Here is a 24,270-nt window from a genome sequence, read left to right on the forward strand (position 1 = left end):
AGCCCAGCGCTCCACATTGCTTTCAGTTTAGCTGGTCGTCCGTACTAATACACATTGGCCGTATTAGGGGGTGGGAAACTGATGGGTGGGGATCGGGCGTTGTGGACAGCGACTCCTACAGGTCGGTTGGTGCGCCTGCGCAGTAGAATAAGGAAGCGACGGGGGCGGGGCCCCTCCAAAGCCCAGACCCCCCGACGCTGAAAGATCGAGCCGCGCAGGTGGAAAGATGCGACTGCTGTTACCTCGAGTATCGGAGGGGACTCGTGCTATGTATGATTTAGTCCACATTGCAGCCGGCTTGTGGGAGGCAAGAAACAGCGTTCAAAGACAGGGGAGGGTTGAATTGGACGATATGAAAATTGGGATGGGAGAAAAATAGAAAATGGGAGAAAAAGTGGATAAAAAAAAAAAAAGTGGGCGGCGAAAGTACTCAGAAACGGAGCTCTCAATGGGAACTCCTGAAAATCTCAGAAGAACGACCACAAGTTGCTGACTCCTGTAGAGAAATATCCGTTCTGTTAATTAAATATCTACTAAAATGGCTAAAAAGTATTTGATCTACAAAATAAAAGGATATAGAAGCATCTTTTTAGGCGGGGCGAACACGCCGTACTACTACTTCCACTGAACACGCAGCAAAGTGAGCCGTACTACTACTGCCACTGAACACGCAGCAAAGTGAGCCGTACTACTACTGCCACTGAACACGCAGCAAAGTGAGCCGTACTACTACTGCCACTGAACACGCAGCAAAGTGAGCCGTACTACTACTGCCACTGAACATGCAGCAAAGTGAGCCGTACTACTACTGCCACTGAACACGCAGCAAAGTGAGCCGTACTACTACTGCCACTGAACACGCAGCAAAGTGAGCCGTACTACTACTGCCACTGAACACTTGTCCTAATAAACTAACCTACACTGTAGCACTCAACACTTTGATGAACATTGTTGCTCAGCTGATAGAGTTGTGCCCTTCCTGATGGCTTGTCGTACAGAACTTGTAAGTCGCTTTGGATAAAAGCGTCAGCTAAATGACTAAATGTAAAAATGTAAATGTAAAACACGCAGCAAAGTGAGCCGTACTTACTACTGCCACTGAACACGCAGCAAAGTGAGCCGTACTACTACTGCCACTGAACACGCAGCAAAGTGAGCCGTACTACTACTGCCACTGAACACGCAGCAAAGTGAGCCGTACTACTACTGCCCACTGAACCACGCAGCAAAGTGAGCCGTACTACTACTGCCACTGAACACGCAGCAAAGTGAGCCGTACTACTACTTGCCACTGCGGCCTATAATTACACTGACACAGATTGTTTTCCACAGCCCCCTGGCAGCTCTGGTTAGTGGAAAGGAGCAGGACAGGCCCTTATCTACCAACACAGGCTGGCATCCATCCATGCCCTGATAAGAACACTTCCCCCTCTCTCTCTCTCTCTCTCTCTCTCTCTCTCTCTCTCTCTCTCTCTCTCTCTCTCTCTCTCTCTCTCTCCTCTCCTCTCTCCTCTCTCTCTCTCTCTCTCTCTCTCTCTCTCTCTCTCTCTCTCTCTCTCTCTCTCTCTCTCTCTCTCTCTCTCTCTCTCTCTCTCTCTCTCTCTCTCTCTCTTCTCTCTCTCTCTCTCTCTCTCTCCATCCCTTCCAACAAACATACATCCACTGTGCCGGCTTGGAATGAGGGGAGGGGGAGGGGGGGGGGGGGGGGGGATAGAAACACAGACACACACATCAGCCATCAATAATGCAATGGTTGGCATTTGGTACGTTTGGCGACCCTGCCTTGAGTGGAGCGTCACTATGGTGTTACAGCAGAGAGCGTAGGGGGGTGGGGGGTGGATGGGGGGGAGCGGGGCTTGGGATGTGGGCTGTGGTCGGACCAACTGTGACTCAGATGATTTCTGAGAAAAGCATTTATGGCATCGACGTAAGAGAGGATGCTCAGGAACCGTGGGTGAAATACTGCATTTTGTCTTGATTCTCTTATCACAGGAACCAAGGATCTCAGCTGCAAGACGATCTCTCGCTGTCTCCTTTGTCAGACCAAAGTGCCACAGGGGGTGAGGGTCTCGAGCTGCAAGTGAAAAGAGGATACCATCTACAGTCTCCACCAGCTCATAGTTGGCATACCAACGGATGGCACCTTTTATGGGTCCGATAGACACCGTCTAAAGAGGTGGCTGACTGGGCCGGTCGTCCAAAGCAGCAGAAACATTGAGAGCGAGATCCATATCTCTGTGACGTTGGTGGATGATGTTCTGTGTGAGTCACGATAAGGAGGTGGAAGAAACTATCGCTGAGCGGGACAACCCTCGTACTGACTCTTCAGACCTGTGAAAGCATTCTGTATTGAATGAGCAGGACAGTCGGGCGAGAGAGAGAGAGAGAGAGAGAGAGAGAGAGAGAGAGAGAGAGAGAGAGAGAGAGAGAGAGAGAGAGAGAGAGAGAGAGAGAGAGAGAGAGAGAGAGAGAGAGCAGAGACAGGAACAGAGAAATAGTGAACCAGAAACAACAAGAGAAAGAGAGAGAGAGAGGGGAAGAGAATCAGAGAGACTGTTGTTGGAAAATGGATCTGAGCCTCTTTCAAGCTCTGGAAAGAGAGCGGGTTGTTGGAGGTCCTTCAGAGAGACAAGATCCTGCGCACCACTGAAGAGGAGAGGATACGGTAAACGATCCCTTTGTATCCTGTATTGTATCAGCATACTGTGTAGATGATCACATTTTACTGTTCTGATATCCTGGGAGTTATACTGTGATGAAGCTCCTGTATTACACAAAGGTTTAACTACAAGAGTAATAGAAAACTTGAATCCAAGTGTTTTGTCCATTTTAATTTACCGGCAGCTCTATACTGCAGATCGCTCTGCCAGTCCGTGGTCCCCACCCTCTAGTGGCCACGGTTTTCAGGTCTGCTAGGAGGCTGAAGTTTTGCATGGAGGTCAAGTGTGTGTGTGTGTGTGTGTGTGTGTGTGTGTGTGTGTGTGTGTGTGTGTGTGTGTGTGTGTGTGTGTGTGTGTGTGTGTGTGTGTGTGTGTGTGTGTGTGTGTGTGTGTGTGTGTGTGTGTGTGTGTGTGTGTGTGTGTGTGTGTGTGTGTGTGTGTGTGTGTGTGTGTGTGTGTGTGTGGTGTGTGCGCGTGTGTGTATCGATACCAGGGGCGTCCATTTGGTATGGCAAGGTATGGCACTCGCTGTAAATTTTTTTTTTTATGTTGATTTAGAATTCGAATGTCAACATTATGAACGAAGCTTCGAACTATTCGGTACAGCCCTAGCATGTTTTGATATTGTCAATTATCTCACTTTTACTAGGTGACTTTTGCTATGCCCAAAAAAAAGGAAAATGGACATAGGGAAGTTTTTTTTATCAAAGGGCAGCAGAGACAAGTGATACAGGGACACAGGTAAGGTCTGGCTTAGTGATTATAATAGTGCAGTTCAGCATTCAGTAACCCATACTTTTTGTGAATGTGTTTTTGATACTACATTCTGTTGAACACACACCTCAAAACCGTACCTAAGGAAAATTGGCTCAATTGCAAGAAAAGTAATAGACATTTATGATATTACATTCTGCATAATTCGTATGCAAAATATTGTGGTTCCCTGCTTTAATCTGTTGACACATTTCTATACAAAAAATGCTTGTGTAGTCCTGTGTCATACCTAAATGTCATATAACTGAATTGTATAGAAACAACTCACCAAAAGTGACTATTGCACAACTGGTTTGACAAAAAAAAATCCACCAATCGCCATACCTTGCCTTTTAGTGAAAGGACGCCACTGATCGATACATGCACGCATATGCATGTACACGGTCGCAGCTATTGCAAATGTGTGCTTGTTTTTGTCCGTTTGTGTCTTGTTTCTAATGTCTAGTGAGGTCTTTACCAGTAGAAATTAAATGGAAATGAAATTAAACAAAAGAGCGCACGCCAAAAAAGGTGCATGTCATCATTCTGTTCGTATGAATAGAGTAAAAACAAACTGTGAAGACCGTGGTATACTTCTCTCCCGCAGTTAAAAAAACGTGAATTGAATGTGCCTTCATCAGTCTTCATCAGTGACGGACGGTTAAAGCCGTGATTCTCTCCCGTCGTCTCTCAGGAGGCTGAGGTCGGAGCTGCAGGAGATCAGGAGGAGAGGAGCCAAGAGCTTCACCAGGCAGTACAGCGAGAGGACCTGCGCGCGCTGTCAGCGGCCGCTGGGGAAGCTGTGGAACTCGGGCGCCGTGTGCCGAGGCTGCAGCCACCGAATCTGCAGCAGGTGTCGCGTGGGCGTGTCTACCGGGGGCTGGAAGTGCACCGTCTGCCACGCCTACAGGTACGGGGACCGGGATGTCTAGCAGGATAACCGTATCAGTACTATATCAAGTACGTAACAAACTGAAGATTGGAATATGAGAGAAAAATTGTTTTGTCCGTGGCTGAAGTTGTTTATTCTTCTACGTTCTAATATACACCACATGCACTGAGTCGCTGATGAAATGTTCTCTGCACTTCCCATCCCGTCGTCCTTCCCCCCCCAAGGGCAGCCGGGAGCAGACAAGGGCTGCAGCGTGCGCCGCGCCCCCGGGGACCAATCCAAGTGCTCCTGTCCGTCTTCGTCAGGGACGCGACAGCCTTAGCGATCTGTTGTGCATGTTTTTCCATTGGGTTTTTATCTTATCGGGAGGGGAAACCCTTGCGAGCACGGGGGGGAGACCATGCAAACTCCACACAGAAAGGCCAGGTAGATACCCCACCTGGGTAACTGGCAACACGGCAACCTGGTCCCCAAGTGGGAATTTAACCCAGGACCTTCTAGCTGTGAGGCGACAGTGTTAACCACTACACCACCGTGCCGGCCATTGTTATAGTAGTATGTCAGTGAAGCAAAGCTCATTTCAGCCCTCTTGCTGTTCTCAGGGAGGTCAAGATCAGATCTGGAGAGTGGTTCATGGAGGAGAGGGCAAAGAAATTTCCAGTCAACACAGGTTTGTTTACAATAGTGACGACAATCTCCACTGTATATGTTCTTGTTGTACATAATAACATAACATAACATTCACTGTAGTATTCAGTCCTATTTGTTATTCATGATCCCCTACACCTACATAATCTAACCATATATACGTACATTGATTGTTAAAGAATGCATGATGGCAGTTACACAGTACATTTCGCAGAGTACATTTGACTCAAACTGAGTACATTTGACTCAAACTGAGTAAAATGTTACTCAGTTTGAGTCAAATGTACTCAGTTTGAGTAAAATGTACTCTGTGAAATTGACTGTGTAATAATAATCCTTTAAAAATGCGTATGGGGTTTGAAACCCCACTGGAACTAAATAATACATCATTACTATCTGCTAAAGCATTGCCTTGGAGCCACTGAGGTTAAAGAGCAGTAATGGCTGATATTGTTTGCAGTACTAAACATTTCTACACAGTATAATTAGAAGCCATACAGCTCTCTCATCAGCTCTGATACTTGAGTGACAGTTGATTGTAATAATGGTTTGTACCTCTTCATATTACGGTACACAAATAGGTCTGAGCAGTGGCTCAGTTAATCCTAACTATAGCCAACAACTACTTGTGCAGCATACTCGAAAGTGATAATGATTCATTTAAGACAAAAAAGTTTACCCATAATTATAAATGATTACTTGTCATTACAGAGTAAGTTAGTGTTATTTATTTGTTATTACACAGTAATTACCCTGTAATTTGTGTACCGAAATACCGGTATTAAGTGCTATCTAATGGTTAATAATGATTATAGTTTCATATAGTTCATTTTCTAGGTGCTTAATCATTATCATGCCCCCTAAAGTAAAGAGTTAGAACAGTGGTAGTTGATCATGTGTACTGTACTGAATATATTTATAATATGTATCTGGTTTACAGACAAACATGAGACTGTTGGAGAAAAGCTGTTAAAATCCTACGAGAGGCTGAGGTATAAAACTCTTATTCTACCTGTACAATATTTCATGCAGCTATGGTTGTTAGTTAGCTTCTGGATGTTGGCTGATTAAATCCACCAAACATAAAAAAGTTACTGACATTGATCTTTCTCCCCCCCCCCCCCCCCCCCCCCCCCCCCCCCCCCGCAGTTTCATATCGATCGTGCCGCCAACTCCTCCGCCCAATTTCGACTGTCCAGCGTTCAGTCGACTCGGGGTACAGTAACGATGAGCTACAGAGCCATAGAACACATGTCCGCTATTCCCAATACCCGACAATTAAAACGGCTATTTAACCACTTGAGCATCTAAGAAAAATGGGGCTAGTTATTATAATATATTTTATTGATGATTGCATACCCAAAGTCATTTGCGATGTATTATACTTTATACTTATAGCGCATGAGTCTGGTCTCTTTTGAAAGGTAACTTACACAATAAGGAAACATCACTTTGAGTGCTAATGAAATAGAGTAACAGAGGTTTGAACACACATTCTTTTGACTGGTTGCCAGATGCCTGTTTTTAAGTTCCAGCTGAGAGGTAGGAGCTGGGAAACATAATGGTTCCATAGCCTGAAGTCGTATGTAGTACAGGTCCAAAGTTTATAGAAGTCCCACGGAAAATGAATGTTTTACAAAGGTTTTTGTAATGTGTGTACCAGTAGAAATTCGGCATGATTATCCTCTTGATTGATTGATTGATTGATTGAAAAGTTTATTAACAGATTGCAGAATGGGTACAGTACAGTACAGCTCAATACATACAATTGTTAAGAGGATGCAGACCTGTGAAAGACTTTCGTCTTGTTTCCATCAGGGTCCCCCATTTTCAATTCATCATATGACACACATGACATACAGATAGACAGTACTGCTACATCTATACATTTATGACACACCAGATTTTCAAATACAGTACTGTTTGTGATACTAAAAAAATCCAGAAGAAGAGTATATACATTTGACATAGAAACTGTGCATTGGGGGAGGTTGGGTAGGTGGGGTGGGGCTGTACATTGGAGGGGGGGGGGGGGGTTGGGTAGGGGGGGGGACACTGTACATTGGAATACTGACATACATTTGACATGGAAACTGTACATTGGAGGAGGTTGGGTAGGTGGGGTGGGGTTGGGTGGGGCTGTACATTGGAATACTGACAAAGCCATGCTTGGTCTTTATTGTACAACTGGGTTAGGACATTTGTAGGGGCCAGTTTTGAATTGCAGTCTCCCGTAGGTGTTCTTTGAGAGTGTTTTTGAAGGTGGGTAGTGATTTACATTCCTTTACAGGAATGATTAAGAGGTTAAAGGTAATAATGTATATATTGTTTTTATTGCAGGATTTAAAAAACTCAAAACCCTTCACAAAGTCTATGGAGGACCTGATGGTTTCATTCACCAGTCACATTAAGAGTAAGTCTACTTGAAGTGTTATTGAGGAGGTATACTGGCTTGGGATCACAATTGAGTCACTAATCATTCATGAGCTACTTGAGTTCAAGTTCAAGTTTTATTTTATTTGTCACATATAAGGTACACGTACATTACAGTGAAATGCTTGGTTCTGTATGAGCCTCCTGAGATTGTGCTTCATACAATAAAAAAGTTTAAACAATAAAGACCAAACACTATACAAAATGTACAACAAAGTAAAGTACAAAAATGCAAACACAATAAATCTTTAGTAATAAATAGATAAAATATGGTGTAGTGTTTAAAGTGTCTAAAGTGAATGATGTGAATTTAAAGTGAGTGTGTGCATGTGTATGTGCTGCACTGAATGTAGAATTGACGGGTTAGTGTTGCATGGAGTCCACATTGAGCATCCTGATGGCCTGGGGATAGAAGCTCCTTCTGAGTCTCTCTGTACTGGCCACGAGACTCCGCTAGCGCTTGCCTGACCGCAGCAGTGCAAAGAGACAGTTGTTTGGGTGGCTAGAATCTATAGACTAGCTTCTCTTAGCCTTGGCCCTGCAACGCCTGGTGTAAATGTCTAAGATATCTTACTAATCAGAAACAAACATATCAACGATGATGAAGTGCATCAAATAGTGACACATTTCCTCCAGTCGTTATCAGCTACACCACTTATCTGCTTAGCTACTAGTGTTATTGATAGACTAGCCTTATATGGGCAAAATGAAACTGCACGTAATGACTATGATCAAGTATAGCAATTAGCAAAGTAGGGGTTTGCACACACATCATCAGCGGTCCTGTAATATTATTATGGATAGTATTTGACACTAGCCAATAGTTATTCACCGATACCACTTTTTCATTACTGATATTTACTAAACTATAAGTATCAATAAACATTGACAGATTTTGTAAACAAAAGCTCATTATTGGCGGCACTTGGAGCATAAACATTCACTTAGTGTAATTTATGGGCTGTTTTCTACTATGGGCCTATGTAAAAGGATTCTGCTTTCCTATCTACGTCATCTGACGATACCAAATACAAATCAAATCAAATGTATTTGTATAGCCCGAAATCACATGGAATTGCCCCCATGGACTTTACACGTCAAGAAGAAACATCACAATAGATCCAGAACAAAAACCACCATAAAATCCACATGTGCAACACCCCCAGACTTTCCCCAATGAAGAAGAGGAACAACTCACTAACACCTAGCAATAGGGAAGAAAAAAACACCACAGGCGGCGTGGAGGAGAGAAACCTCAGATGGGCTTTTCAAAGGGGATCCCCCAACAGGGTGTCTGTGATAATAGTGTTGCTATGGATGATAGATGGATGGAGAATAGACCAAGCGAAGAATTGGTATGTATATATATACATGTAATGAAACACATACATTAGGGATGTCCGATATTATCGGCCTACCGATATTATCGGCCGATATCGGCATTAAAATGTGATATCGGAAAATATCGGTATCGGTTTTCAATTTTTATTTATTCTTTTTACATTTCTAGAACCTTTATTTACCCAGGCAAGCAAGTAAGAACCAATTCTGATTGTATTTATTGTCAAAAGTATGCATAATGTTGTGTTAATTCCACAACAAGAGATATGTAATGTTAATTACCTGAAATTATTCAGTTTTTGGGGGGGGGGAAACCCTGCATATATCGGTATCGGTTGATATCGGTTGATATCGGTATCGGAAATTAAGAGTTGGACAATATCGGTATATCGGTATCGGTAAAAAAAGCCAATATCGAGCATCCCTAATATACATACATACATACATACATACATACATACATACATACATACATACATACATACATACATACATACATACATACATACATACATACATACATACATACATACATACATACACACATACATACATACATACATACATACATACATACATACATACATACATACATACATACATACATACATACATACATACATACATACATACATACATACATACATACATACATACATACATACATACATACATACATACATACATACACAGCTTCAAGTACCTCGGAGCCTACATATCCGAGGACTTGACATGGACCACACACATTGACAGTGTTGTGAAGAAGGCACGACAACGCCTCTACTTCCTCAGGCGCCTAAGGAAGTTCCAAGTCAGCCAGAAGATCCTTAAGAACTTCTACTCATGTACAATAGAGAGCATCTTGACCGGCAACATCACCTCCTGGTTTGGGAATAGCACTGCACAAGACCGAAGCAGACTACAAAGAGTGACACGTTCAGCCGAACGCACAATTGGAGGGGGGCTCCCCACCCTCCAGAACATTTACTACAAGCGTTGCAAGGGCAAGGCTAAGAGAATCATTAAAGACTCCAGTCACCCGAACAACTGCCTCTTTGAACTGCTGCGGTCAGGCAAGCGATACCGGAGTCTCAAGGCGAGCACAGAAAGACTCAGAAGAAGCTTCTATCCCCAGGCCATCAGGCTGCTAAACGAACAATGAATGAACACTACACAACAACAACCACCAAACGCACATAGCACACACATCCACACGCACACACCCACTTTAAACAAACACACTGTAGCACCCACTCCACACACTTTATAGCACACACCCACTTTAAACAAACACACTGTAGCACCCACTCCCCACACTTTATATTTATATTTATGGATGAAGGATTGCACTACAACTCGTACACCTTACTGTAAATTGTACCTAAAATTGTACCTCATCCCATTTCTGCTTTGCACTAGATAGTACTGTACATTAGTACACTGCATAGTATTGTGTATTGTATATTATATGGTAACTCAGAACATTGTACATATGTCTATACCGAACACTGTGACCTCATTTTCTTCTTCTAAATTCATGCTATATTATGTTATTATGTTATTTGATACTATCTTGTCTAGCACAGTCTCTGGAGCGTAACAGTAAGAAGCATTTTGTATGAAAGTATTCTGTACTTCTGTATGACAACTATTAAAGAACTTGAACTTGAACATACATACATACATACATACATACATACATACATACATACATACATACATACATACATACATACATACATACATACATACATACATACATACATACATACATACATACATACATACATACATACATACATACATACATACATACATACATACATACATACATACATACATACATACATACATACATACATACATACATACATGGTAGCAGTAGTATCTAAGTACATAAGAAAAATCTTTATTTTAATAAAATAGAGCTTATAGTTTATTGTTTATTTTGGATCCCCATTAGTCTTCACCATGGTGAAGACTATTCTTCCTGGGGTCCAGACAATACAAAATATAACATTAAAAGCATTATCCAGCACACACATATCTAAAAAGCATTACATAAAACTGTATAACAAAAAATCATAATATCCTTAACATCCACAGTATTATAAAGATACAATATTACACATATTTCAAAATACACCATTGCAAAGTGCATTATAAGAGATTATAAGAGCTAAGGCATAGAAATACGAGCTCTGGTATGAAAATAAGATGAAGGCGCAAAGTCAAGGCTCAGAGCATAAAGTCTCAAAGTCACACTCCTCCCCAGGGGGCAGGAGAACCACACTCCCCAGGGGGCAGGAGAACCACACTCCCCAGGGGGCAGGAGAACCACACTCCCCAGGGGGCAGGAGAACCACACTCCCCAGGGGGCAGGAGAACCACACTCCCCAGGGGGCAGGAGAACCACACTCCCCAGGGGGCAGGAGAACCACACTCCCCAGGGGGCAGGAGAACCGGGAGAACCACACTCCCCAGGGGGTAGGAGAACCACACTCCCCAGGGGGCAGGAGAACCGGGAGAACCACACTCCCCAGGGGGCAGGAGAACCACACTCCCCAGGTGGCAGGAGAAGCACACTCCCCAGGGGGCAGGAGAAGCACACTCCCCAGGGGGCAGGAGAACCACACTCCCCAGGGGGTAGGATAACCACACTCCCCAGGGGGCAGGGGAACCACACTCCCCAGGGGGCAGGAGAACCACACTCCCCAGGGGGCAGGAGAACCACACTCCCCAGGGGGCAGGGGAACCACACTCCCCAGGGGGCAGGAGAACCACACTCCCCAGGGGGCAGGAGAAGCACACTCCCCAGGCTCCAGTGGAAGTAGAGCGGCATGGTTATAGATGCCGGTCAACTGAGGACCACGTAGAACACATCCGGCGGAATACAATCAGATCCATCAGCTTTACTCTGCATTGTGTTTTACTATCGGGGCGATTCTATGATGCCGATACTCGACTTCAGCCTGATATACTGATACCAGACTTTAGACAACTGACCCCCCCCCCCTCTCTCTCTCTCTCTTCTAAATGCAGAGATGTCCAAGTCTCAGAATGATGTTTGTGACCAGGACCTGCTGACGGTGGACAAGACCAGGATCCAGAGCAGCCGTAAGAGCCAGTCTGACTCAGACATCAACAAATCTACCTGTGTAAGATCATCTTATTTGTACATTTATTTACTGTTAAGAGTTTTTAAATCCCTAAACAGGGTTTCCTCCTCCTACATGGCAGACCTCGTAACCCCCTGCTCCCCCCTTGAGATAGAAATGAGATTCTAATGTAATTGTCATCATACAGCACAAGTACAGTACAACGGAAATAAGTTTGGCATCCAACCAGAGTGCAAATGTAACAGTAAAGTACAATAGTAATATACGGTACAACATACAGGTGATATAAAATATATAAATTGGTACTACTGGGTGTAGTGCTAATCAGATGTATGTACAGAGTTGTAATATTAATATGTACAGTGATACAGGTATAAAAACAGTATTTGGAACAGTATATTTAAGCTCAGCTGTGTTGTTGTTGTTGTTGTTGTTGTTGTTGTTGTTGGTGGTGGTCATAGCATACATGGTCTCTCGTTCCTGTACAATTCCGTACTGTATTTGGCGAACAAAGTGTTTTTGATTTAGATTCTAGGAAGATTTACCAACACACCTCCTCTCTCTCTCTATCTCTCTCTCTCTCTCTCTCTCTCTCTCTCTCTCTCTTTCTAACACACACACACACACACACACACACACACAATCGCATACGAATAGCCTTCACACTCTCACACACTACCCTCTCTCTTTCTCTTTCTCTTTCTCTCTCTCACTCTCTACACATCAACTTGTACATGATGCACACACACACAGCTGTCTCATAAATATGTCATAATCCAGATCTCTCTGTACATCATCTCTATAATTCACATGATGTATGTCAATGCTACACTTGTTTTGTCTACTCTCCTGTATAAATACTTTGTCAGCTCGCCATTCTGCAGAGATCTAGGCTATATGGCCACCATTGCTGTAACCTAGGTCTCTCTGTGGTACGACATTCTGTCAGTAAACTCTATCCTTAATCACAGACTCTGTTGTCCGCCGTGACCCTGAATAATATTTGGTCAAATTATTCCACATCGATAATGATAATGGGGCGACAGTGGCTCAGAAGGTAGAGCAGTCGTCTGGTAATCGGAAGGTTCCCGGTTCGATTTCCACTCCTCCCGGCCCAGGCAGCGCGTCGAAGTGTCCTTGAGCAAACCCTGATTGCTCCCGATGAGCAGGTCGGCACCTTGCATGGTCGCCTCCACCGTCGGTGTGTGTGAATGTGTGAGTGAATGGGTGAATGTGAGGAACAAAATTGTAAAGCGCTTTGGATGAAAGCTGCTATATAAATACACCATTTATCATTTCATGACCTAGAGTCTTAGCCTCACTTGGCCTCCTCTCCTTCCCTCCTCAGCTGACCAAGGTTCCCAGTCTCCCCAACCTGTTCAAGAGAAGCAAGGACAGTGACCAGGAGGGCTCCTCCACCGGAGCGGAAGAGGACGCTTCCTTCGGCTCTGAGTACTCTGGGGGAAAGAGAGTGAGTACAATCAGAACCAGCTCAGTGGGCCCTGACACTTTTTTTTGCTGGTGGTTGGTGGGTCTTCTGGGGTTGGCAGGTGAGTGATAGCTTGGACAAGAACCAGGAGGGTGCTGTTCTTTACATCTCCAGCATGCTTTTCTTTATCATGAATCGATCAATAGAGGCCGTATTAGATCCCCAATTATCATATCATGGGGTATCATTGGAAAGCCACACTCATTGGCTACAACCCTGTGGTAAGATTTTCGAGATCGCCTAATGATTGACGGAACTAGAGCCCCGGGAGTCGGGGGTGGTAATGTGTACTTTTGCGTACTTTGGGGCACGCCTCACATATCGGCATGTAACTCGAGAACCGGATTTTGTCACCTGAAGTACAGGAGTAGAGACAGAGGTGTTTAGCAGGCTGTGGCGACGTGTGACGTACAGTCGTAGAGACAGGTGTTTAGCAGGCTTTGATGTACAGGCGTAGAGACAGAGGTGTTTAGCAGGCTTTGATGTACAGGCGTAGAGACAGAGGTGTTTAGCAGGCTGTGACGTACAGGTGTAGAGACAGAGGTGTTTAGCAGGCTGTGACGTACAGGCGTAGAGACAGAGGTGTTTAGCAGGCTGTGACGTACAGGCGTAGAGACAGAGGTGTTTAGCAGGCTGTGACGTACAGGCGTAGAGACAGAGGTGTTTAGCAGGCTGTGACGTACAGGCGTAGAGACAGAGGTGTTTAGCAGGCTGTGACGTACAGGCGTAGAGACGGAGGTGTTTAGCAGGCTGTGACGTACAGGGGTAGAGACAGAGGTGTTTAGCAGGCTGTGACGTAGAGACAGAGGTGTTTAGCAGGCTGTGACGTACAGGCGTAGAGACAGAGTGTCAGGATTGGGGGGGGGGGGGTGTAGGACACACATGCAGACACTGGGGTAACCACTGGAATCGCTGTGCAATGAGAGAGGGTGGGGGAAAACACAAGAATAAAATAAATAAAAATAAAAACTGTAGGAAACACAAAACACCAGTATAAAATAACTGGGTAAAATCCCAAAATAACCACCACTGCCTAGCAGTTGAAAACAACAAGAAATACAATAGCACTAGAGACAGAGAAACCCTCCTCTATTATTGAGGGAAAAACATGAAATGGACAAGCATCCGAACACAGTCAACCAAACCTACTTAAAGGCACTGCACACCTGACACCAATCAGGTGGCAATCAAGCCCACACACCTGCCATGCCGCATGGCAATTAACTGCAGAGGCCAGTGATTGACAGCTGTCCCTCACAAAAAGATGAAATAAAGCCAAAGCGCCTTATAATAAACTAAAATAAAACCCACATAAACCATGATCCATCACACAGAGGTGTTTAGTAGGCTGTGACATACAGGTGTAGAGTGTGGCTTTTAAGGTGTTATGTTCCTATATCTGAGCATCCTTGGTAGAATCACTGGGCTGAAAAAAGAGGGTGAGGCGGGCCGGTGCAAAACCTGCATCCTGTGATTTTAACACATGATACACATAATACTATTTACCGCAAACTCATGAAGCAACAGAAGGTGAACAGAAAAACACAGTCGTTCTGCTTTAAACGTATAAGCAGAACCTACTGTGAAAGGATTTGTTCCATCATGGTCTTAATACAATTTAGTCTTTTAGTCTTTTAATCAATTTAGTCTTTTAGCTGACGCTTTTATCCAAAACGACTTACAGATTGTGAACAACATGTCACCGGGAGGGGTACATCTCTGGCAGCTAAGGGTCAGTGGCACTGTTCGTCAAATAGTATCGAGCTTGAGTGTTACACTCTGAGATTTGGCAGTAGTATAACAATAGCAGCATAGTATTAGGGTACATAATAGTAAAAAGGCTAAGAGGGTTCGCTTCTTTCATTTTCTTTTTCAGATATTGTTTGAAGAGGTAAACAATTCTGACCTAATACACCTAATAAGATATCAGCTGTGTTTTAGAAATATCGAGTGAGGATGTATACAGTAGATTGTCTTGTTCCAAAGACAGTTTTACTTTTACCCCAGCGATCATTGTGACGGATTATGTTTCTCTGAAACAGGGCAGCTGCAGCAGCATCACCAGCACAGACTGCGGTCTGTCTGAGGGCAGCGGTGTGACAGGGGAGCTGGAGCTGGCCCTGGCCTTCGACCTCGACACTTCCTGTTTGAACATCACAGTGGGCGCCTGCAGAAACCTGACCTGCGGAGACGCCAGGAGGAAGAAGTGTCACCCGTGAGTTGTTTCTTAAGACCAACCACACTTCCTATCCAACCCCATCTCCCTCTGAACCTCGGCATCCTGCCTCTTTTTTTTTTATTCACGCACTAATCACACTCTGTGACAGATATGTCAAGATCTACTTGCTACCGGAAAAGAGTGATGGCGGCAAAGTGAAAACGGCAGTGAAGAGGAACACCACAGAGCCAGTCTATAATGAGGTTTTACAGGTAATTATCAATTAAATAGTACTGACTCAACCCTGACGTGAAATTAAAGCATGTTGTCTGAAACACTGAAAACTCTATCCATGTCGATACTGATCAATTTACTTTAGGTTACTTCATGTGGGGATACGAGCTTTATTTATCCCCAGCTATGGTTGGGTAAGGTTACCAAAGAGGTCAGCAATAGCATCCATCCAGCGAAATGTAATCCGTGTGAATCAGTTGCACTACATATCTACCTCTTTTTTGCATTTTTTTTTTTTTTACTGTATGAAGCACAATCTCAGGAGGCTCATACAAAACCAATCATTTCACTGTAATGTACATGTACCTTATATGTGACAAATAAAACAAAACTTGAACTGAACTCCCTCTGAAATTCATTCCCTTCTCCTCCTCCTCCTCCTCCTCCTCCTCCTCCTCCTCCTCCTCCAGTACCAGACAGAGCGCCCCCTGCTGTGCGGGAGGACGCTCCAGGCTTCCGTGTGGCACTCTGGCACTTTGAAGAGGAAAGTGTTTCTGGGAGAAGTTCTCATCCCGCTGGATGACTGGAGGTTTGAAGACAGGACCTCTCAGTGCTCCGTCTGGTACCCTCTGAGTCCCAAGGTAGAGATGGAAGTCATAGATAGGAAGGCTCAAAAATCAAACCTTTGATATAAGGATAAGAATGCATGGAGAAACAATGTCGTTTTGGGAGAGAACATTTTAACTCTTTAACTTTCTTTAACTTAAGATAAAAAAAAAAAAAAAAATGTATATTTTCATGTAGCATAAACAATAGCACACTTGGTAATTGTGGGTCAATTCATTTTCTCTTTGCTTTTCTATCTTGCAACAGCCTGAGAGTCCAGAAGGGGGAGCAGTGGAGCAGGATAGAGAACTGTGGGTCAGAATAAAATTCAGCCCGTCATCCCAGCCTTCCGTGGTCTACCATGCACATGGTGGGTTTGCTCAGCCCCTACAGTGTATACTGGTAGTATTCCATGAATCCAGAATAATTACTAACCGGGTTATCTTGGCATATGGACTACCATAGTACTGGTATTCCTCATCAATGTTGTGATTAATAAACTACTACTAGGACTAAGATATTACCTACCTGGGTTCCATCCTAGAGGCAAATCTTTCCTGTGACAAAATGGCATCCAATGTAATAAAAAAAGTCAACCAACGAACTCGATTCTTGTACCGGATCTCCTCTCTGGTAAACAAGAATACCCTGAAGACTCTAGCAGGAGCACTCATTCAAGGGTACTACGACTATGCTTGCACCTCATGGTACCAAAGCACCTCAAAGGCGCTAAAAACAAAATTACAAACATCTCAAAACAAACTGGTCAGACTACTGCTTGACCTTACTCCTAGAACCCACCTCACCCCTGCCCACTTTGACAACCTAGGATGGCTTAGAGTAGACGACAGAGTACAGCAACTTGCAATGGGCCTGGTCTACAAGATACACTACACGACCAAGGTACCCATGTACATGACAAAATACTTCCCAAAGGTCAGTGAATACCACGATCACAACACCAGAGGGAGCTCCACAAATCATGTTAAACCCAGATTCGGCTCAAACAAGGGACTAAACACGTTTCGCAATTATGCCACATCAATGTGGAACGCCCTACCCAAAGCTGTAAAGGAATGTGAATCACTACCCACTTTCAAAAACACTCTCAAAAAACACCTAAGGGAGACTGCAACCCGAAACTGGCCCCTGTAAATGTCCGAACACAACCCCCCCCAATGTACAGTAAATTACCAAGTATGGTCTTGTCAATAATCCAATGTACAGTGTTGTTTGTACAGTGTACAGTGTCCCCCACCCACCCACCCCTCCTACCCAACCCCCCCCCCCCCCCCCCCACTCCTACCCAACCCCCCCCCCCCCACTCCTAACCAACCCCCCCCCCCCACCCACCCAACCACCTCCAATGTACAGTCCCCACCTACCCAATCCAATGTACAGTTTCCACGCCTAATGTATATACTCTTTTCTTTCTGGACTCTTTTTGTATCACAAACAGTACTGTAATTGCAAATCTGGTATGTCATAAATGTATAGATGGAGCAGTACTGTCTATCTGTATGTCATGTATGTCATATATGTTACGATGAATTGAAAATGGGGGACCCTGATGTAAACAAGACGAAAGACTTTCTCTAGTCTGCATCCCCTTAACAATTGTATGTATTGAGCTGTACTGTACTGTACCCATTCTGCAATCTGTTAATAAAGTTTTCATTCATTCATTCATTCATTCATTCATTCATTCATTCATCAGACTGTTCGGGGTCACATGACCATGTCAGTTCAAGTTTTGTTTAATTTGTCACGTATAAAGTACATTACAGTGAAATGCTTGGTTCTTTATGAGCCCCCTGATAATGTGCTTCATACAGTAAAAAGAATAAAGTCCAAAACACTATACAAAATATACACGTGACCTCACTATAGAATGGTCTCAGATCATGCACTCCCAGAATAACCGCTTTAGATAATGTTGTGACAACCGTGTTCTCTTGCTCTTACAGGGGTTACTAATATCAGGCCACGTGATGACGGTCAACTGTCTGTCCTTATCAATAGTGCCAAACACCTTCCCACTAAAGCAAACACTATTCAGAACACCTACGTGAAAGGGTAAATAATACATCATTGTGTGTGTGTGTGTGTGTGTGTGTGTGTGCGCACGCGTGTATCACATTGCTCGTAGTCGTAGGTGTGCAAGGTGTGTTATGTGTTCTGGCGTGCGTTTGTGAATGCATTTATATATGTCGGGTCGGGTGCCGCGTCTGTTTACACAGCGTTTTGTTTGTGTCCTTGTGCTTGTAGGCGCCTGACTCTCCCTGGGAACAGGGAGCAGGTCCAGAGGACTCTCACTCTGAAAGAGAAGCCCGGCTCAGAGTGGTCCCACCAGGTGGTCTTTGGCGCAGTCACGCCCTCTGACCTACTGGACAGCTCCTTGGCTCTGGACCTGTGGGAGCGCGGCCCTCACGGTCTCCCGGACCGGCCCTTGGGAGGGGTACAAATGGACACAAGTGAGAAAGGAGGCCTTTTTTTTTCTTTATTAAATGAACACGTCGCCGACATTATGGGAAACGCGCTGACTGTCTTCTCGTCGGAGAGTCAGACGAGAGGATTTTCTCTCTGTGCGTTCGTTAGAAAGTAATGTTAACGTGTTCCTTTCAATCCACTTCCACTTCAATCACTATACAAACGAGCAATAAAAATTCTAGACATTTACATACATTTTTACATTTAGTCATTTAGCTGACGCTTTTATCCAAAGCGACTTACAAGTTCTGTGCGACAGGTCATCAGGAAGGGTACAACTCTAGACAATAAACCATTCAGGTACCATCACTGTCACATTCTAAAAAATATATAATCTGCTCAGTTGGGAACACCTGATTCTCTACCAAAACGTCTGTCTAGTTTTTAAAATCAAGTGTGGATTGGCTCCTCCTCCTTTGTCTGGTTTCATCAACCTAAAATCTGCCTCAACCAGGAATACTAGAGGTGCGGCAAGGGGGGACTGTACAATCCCTTTAAAAAAAAAAAGTGCATTTGGCCAGGCCGTCTTTTCATATAGAGCATCCCACCAATGGAACTCAATACCTCAAACAATTAGTGTCCACATCATATTACTCATTCAAGTGCAGGGTTAAGGAATGGCTCATTGAAAACCAGCATTGTCAACACTGAGGTGTGTGTGTGTGTGTGTGTGTGTGTGTGTGTGTGTGTGTGTGTGTGTGTGTGTGTGTGTGTGTGTGTGTGTGTGTGTGTGTGTGTGTGTGTGTGTGTGTGTGTGTGTGTGTGGATATGGTGCGTTTGTCTATGCCTGGGTCTTCTAATATGTCATGATGTGCTCTGTCCTTGTGTCCATGACTGTATTGTGCCCTGTATCCCTATCGTATGTTCTATGTGCTTTTGTTTGTGTTTTTATTGCTAACCCTTTTTTCACACAGGATTTTAGCCTGTACCTTCTGGCAGGGGGACTGCCAATGGAAATTAGCCTTTTGGCTAAAATTGGGTGCTTATTAATGTACGCTGTCCCCCCTGAACAAATAAAGTAAACCTAAACCTAAACCTTTAAGTAAATGTGTAACCCTTTAGACATCAAAGTAAGGCGACATTATCTCTAATGAAGAAAGATTAATCTCAGTGATGTTTGTCCCGTGACCTCTGGTGAAAGTCTATACTGGTGAATAAAAGAAATGGACAGGATTAGCAGCAGGTACTCAGCCGGTATCTAAACTTTACGCTTCCAAATGGCTGTCGGGAGTGAAGAAGTGGTACTGTATCTGTATCCGTGTCCTAGTTTGATGTAGTCTAACTCACAGGGTATACTGTGTAGACTGTGGGTATAAACATGCCATTGGCCGACTATTTCAGTCAGAATCCCCCTCCCCTTCTGCAAGGGCACCGTCGCTGCATCCTGGGCTCAGCGTCGCCCCAGGATGATTGCGATTGGTTTAGAGAAATACAAACAAACCAAAGCGTTTACCCCCCCCTCCCCTCCTATAGTGAATTGATAATAGGTTCAGCCAGACCTTTCTCCCGCACTGGCACGGCGCTAATGTAGTGTGGAGAGAGGTATGGCTACGCGAGACTTTGATGTGGAATAACGGTTGCATTCATCCTTCAAATCCACTTAGGTCTTCATCACTGTCTTCTCTCAGAGGTGTCAGGCGGTTTAACATCAACGCTAATGGAATTACAGTAGATGAGGCATACATACAACTTTAAGAGCCATGACCAGAGGCGTAGTTTTATATAAGGATGCTAGTGAAAACTGTAGTTTTAGTATTATAATTGCAAAACAATCTGTTGCGTCAGGTGTAGGTTGGAGACTGCACCAAGAACCAGCAAGCTATCCTATTATCTGCAATATCCAGGGCCGGACCTAACACATTTAGTCCCCTAGGCAAGATCCACCCCTGGATTTTTAAATGTCAAAATATTGGTTGCAGATATAGAAGGGGGCGCAACAATGTCTGCCCAGCAAAAAAAAATAAACAATATTAATAATATATAATATATATATATTTCTTTAGCTGGATGCAGTTTTTGGCACCCCCCTCTAGGTGGAGCTCTAGGCAACCGCCTGTCGCCTATAGGAAGCTGCGCCCCTGGCAATATCCGATCAGCAACCTTGACTTTCCTCCCTCCCGCACCTCTGTCCCAGTGAGTTGTCAGTGTCACAAGCTCTGTCACAAAACGGTATTCCCGGCATTTCCCGCTCAAATTGCAAAAGAATGGTCTGCTCTCGCACTTTGTGTGCTCGCATGTGAAGCGTCCCTACCAAAGCTCAAATCAAATCTACACACCTGGCCACGCCCATCGGAGGAAACAGTTTGACTTATTTGAGAGTTAGCGCCCGCGTCCACCTGCCGCATATTTCTGGGCGCAAGCGTATTTTGTCAATTGATCCCAATGGGGAGGGAGCGTATGCGGCCGCATGCTGCCGCCTATAGGAAATGCGCTGCAGTCGGCTTCTTTTTTCAGCGCTTTACAGCTTTTTTGTGCGGCAGCACCCAGCGTTTAAAGTTGAAACTTTCTGAACTTTTCAGAGCGATGCGCTGAGCGCATTTTCAGACAACCAATCACAGCCAGTCATATCTACCACTCTGTTTGTAACCTGACACCGGAGTGGCCTGCCTGCCTGCAAGAGACAGGAGCAGTATGAGGGCACAAATACGCTAATAACTACACAAATACACTAATAAAAAGCAAAGGGCAAACTGTGGTGTCAGGCAATAACTATATATATAATTAATATACAATAAAGTGTATTAAAATATGCTATATGTGCAAAACCGCAGCAGTAAAATACAATAAAAAGATGGCTGTCGCTAGATTTTTCTCTCTGTCATCTCGCTACAAGATGCGCTTCATCCCAGCACTACCGGCGCACTGCCAGCGTTTTTCAGCATAGGTGGACGCATGCCCTTAGGTATCCAGGCCACTGCCACCCTCACATTTCCTCCCTCACAATAAAGCCTCTCTGTCTCTCTCTCTCCGGGTGGCGTGTGAAAGACACGCTCAAGTCTCCGGTTTCACAGGCAGCATTATGAAAAAAAGAAAGAGAAAGTTTGTGATGTAGGAGTGGTGATGTCACTGACCCAGCACTGTCTCCCTTAACCCCCTCTTCCCCAGAGTCGCCATGGCAACTGGTGCTTCAGATGCCCAACGAGTGGCACGACTTCAGTTTACCTGTCATCATGGCCAGGGTCCACAGCGGGAGGACGTGAAGCCGTGCCGGGGGGGGCGTGGCCTCGCTCCACCCCGACAGCCTCAGCACTTTATCATGATCTACTTGCACCTTACTACCAGGCTCCTGCTCAATATTCCTGTCAGCTATTTATGATTTATTTAAAGAACGTCTGAGCATGCTCACCTGATTAAAAATGATCCATGAATGTGAATCTCTTTTTACGTTAAAATGTATCAACATTAACTGTAGCTTGAGCTTCCCGCCCTCTGAAAAAATTAAAACAACATTACAAACAGTGTGTAATCATAGATCTTTATTGCCAATACGTTGAACACCTCAATATAAAATCCGGTTTAAATAAATGAGTCAAACAGAGCTGTGTCTCCATTACAGTGTATCAGTAAAAGCTACTCTTGTCCATAATCAGGAGGGTGGGACTCGCTGGGACCACCCTGGACTGTCCCCTACAGAAGGGGTGCAGTGAGTGGGACGCCCTGAGAAAAAAAAAGGCCTTTGTGTGTGTGTGTGGGGGGGTTAACCCACTAGAAAACAAACATTCTCATCCCTCACTCAACAGCGACATGATTAGGAACAAAGACAGAAAAAAAAAAATATATATATATATGAATCTACGTTTCCCAGGCAACCAGAATCTCCTGGAGTCGTGGCGTTAACCCTTTCACTGCCACACGACAGAAGGTTAACCCTTTACTATCACACAACCGACGGCGACGGGTTAACCTTCTGTCGTGTGGCAGTGAAAGGGTTAAAAGATTCCTCATCAACACTGTGACGGTGAGCGGCACGACAGGATCACTAAAGTTCCTAGAGGTCTGATCTGACGGCAACGCAGCTGGATGTCCTCTGAAGTAAAAAAAATAATAAAAAATAATAATAATAATAATTTACAATTAAATCTCTTTTAATTTAGTGATCTAGAAGGAAAATGAATGGAACATAAAACTATTATTTTGGTCAATATAGAACAATTGAAAACACATTAACATGTCTTCATTCTCATTAGTAGATAGCAAAAATATACAAACCAAGTTGAAATACCCTTTTTTTTTATGATGACCCATATACAGTATAAATATTAAACTAGGCACGATCTCAAAGCTACTGTAGGCAATATTAAAACATAAAAGGAAGTGTTGGAATATAATGGAAAATAAAAACATAAAGGACATACACTTTTTCCACAAGCATAACGTGTATATACTGCTTCCCCTTTCTGAGTGGTCCCTGTGGGAATAAAACATAGTTCTCTCTCAACTTCCACGAAAATAATAAAACATCAAAAAGCAAGGCTTCGATTAGCTGTTCTATGTGCACATCAATTTGGCATAATAACAAAATTAGGCTATTCCCACTACTCATCACACCATTAAAAAAACTAAATAAAACAAAATAAAAATGGTGATTTGGTCTGATTGGATCAAACTAAAAAAAAAAAGAAAAAAAAAAGGAATACGATTCGATACAGACACAAAAAATTATAATTTTGGCACTAAGTTTTCTTACAAGGATTCGGAAAGCCCTGTATTCTGTCAGACGGTGTTGTTACAGGAGAGTTCTAGGCTATCTGTAAGGGTGAGTGGTGATAAGTCGTGTTGATACTCCTCCAGTTGTTTATGAGGTGTGTGTGTCATGCATGTGTCCTCTGTGTGTGTGTGTGTGTGTGTGTGTGTGTGTGTGTGTGTGTGTGTGTGTGTGTGTGTGTGTGTGTGTGTGTGTGTGTGTGCGTGTGCGTGTGTGTGTGTGTGTGCGCCATGTAGGCGTGTGTCTACGAGTGTTTGTGTGGGCCACGCATGGCGATGACGGAGGTTAGTTCAGCGACCATTCAGAAGGGGTACATGTGGCCAAGGCCCTCTGCAGCCTGGCCTGTAATTAGGCACAGATAGGCTCCTTATAAAGCCTCAAACTCGTCGATCCTCTGCTTGGTGTTGCCCATCCTGATCTGTCGCAGGGTCTTGTATTTGTCCCGGCCGGCCCGGACGTTCTCCGAGTGGAGCAGGTCGTTCGCGGTCTTCTTGGTGTCGTCCCGCGCCTGGGCCAGCTCAGAGCTCAGGGCCTGGTGGGGGAGGGGAGAGCAGAGCAGCCATGAGAGAAGACCCTGACCTCCACACCAGCCTCGACAACAACCTGCCGCTGTCACGATGTGCTGATAAAGACGCGATATAGCTGCTAGTCCTTGATCCTGGTCCAAAGACATACTGTGTGTTCTGGATATTTCAACATAGGAGATCTCTAATATGAATGAATGAATGAATGACATTGTTGT

General features: G+C 44.2%; 2 protein-coding genes across 2 annotated transcripts in view; one reads left to right on the forward strand and one right to left on the reverse strand.

The window, feature by feature from the left end:
* Positions 1 to 2,469: 2,469 nt before the first annotated feature.
* sytl3 (synaptotagmin-like 3) lies at positions 2,470 to 22,134 on the forward strand. Its single transcript, XM_084314265.1, is given in 16 exon segments — positions 2,470 to 2,608; positions 2,610 to 2,665; positions 4,108 to 4,323; positions 4,908 to 4,975; positions 5,894 to 5,945; positions 6,103 to 6,169; positions 7,294 to 7,366; positions 11,770 to 11,885; positions 13,195 to 13,317; positions 15,378 to 15,550; positions 15,663 to 15,765; positions 16,198 to 16,368; positions 16,601 to 16,703; positions 18,301 to 18,409; positions 18,602 to 18,807; positions 21,929 to 22,134. Coding segments are annotated over 16 exon segments (1,773 nt in total). The 5' UTR covers positions 2,470 to 2,566; the 3' UTR covers positions 22,024 to 22,134.
* A 145-nt stretch (positions 22,135 to 22,279) lies between these two features.
* ezrb (ezrin b) overlaps positions 22,280 to 24,270 on the reverse strand; it is a 49,648-nt gene continuing 47,657 nt past the window's right edge. The window contains exon 14 of the mRNA XM_084314528.1: positions 22,280 to 24,060. Within this exon, the coding sequence (XP_084170654.1) occupies positions 23,896 to 24,060 (165 nt within the window). The 3' untranslated portion in view covers positions 22,280 to 23,895. The remainder of the gene's footprint in view (positions 24,061 to 24,270) is intronic.

Source organism: Notolepis coatsorum (genome assembly GCF_963971535.1).
Source record: "Notolepis coatsorum genome assembly, chromosome: 5".
Classification (NCBI taxonomy): Eukaryota; Metazoa; Chordata; class Actinopteri; order Aulopiformes; family Paralepididae; genus Notolepis; species Notolepis coatsorum.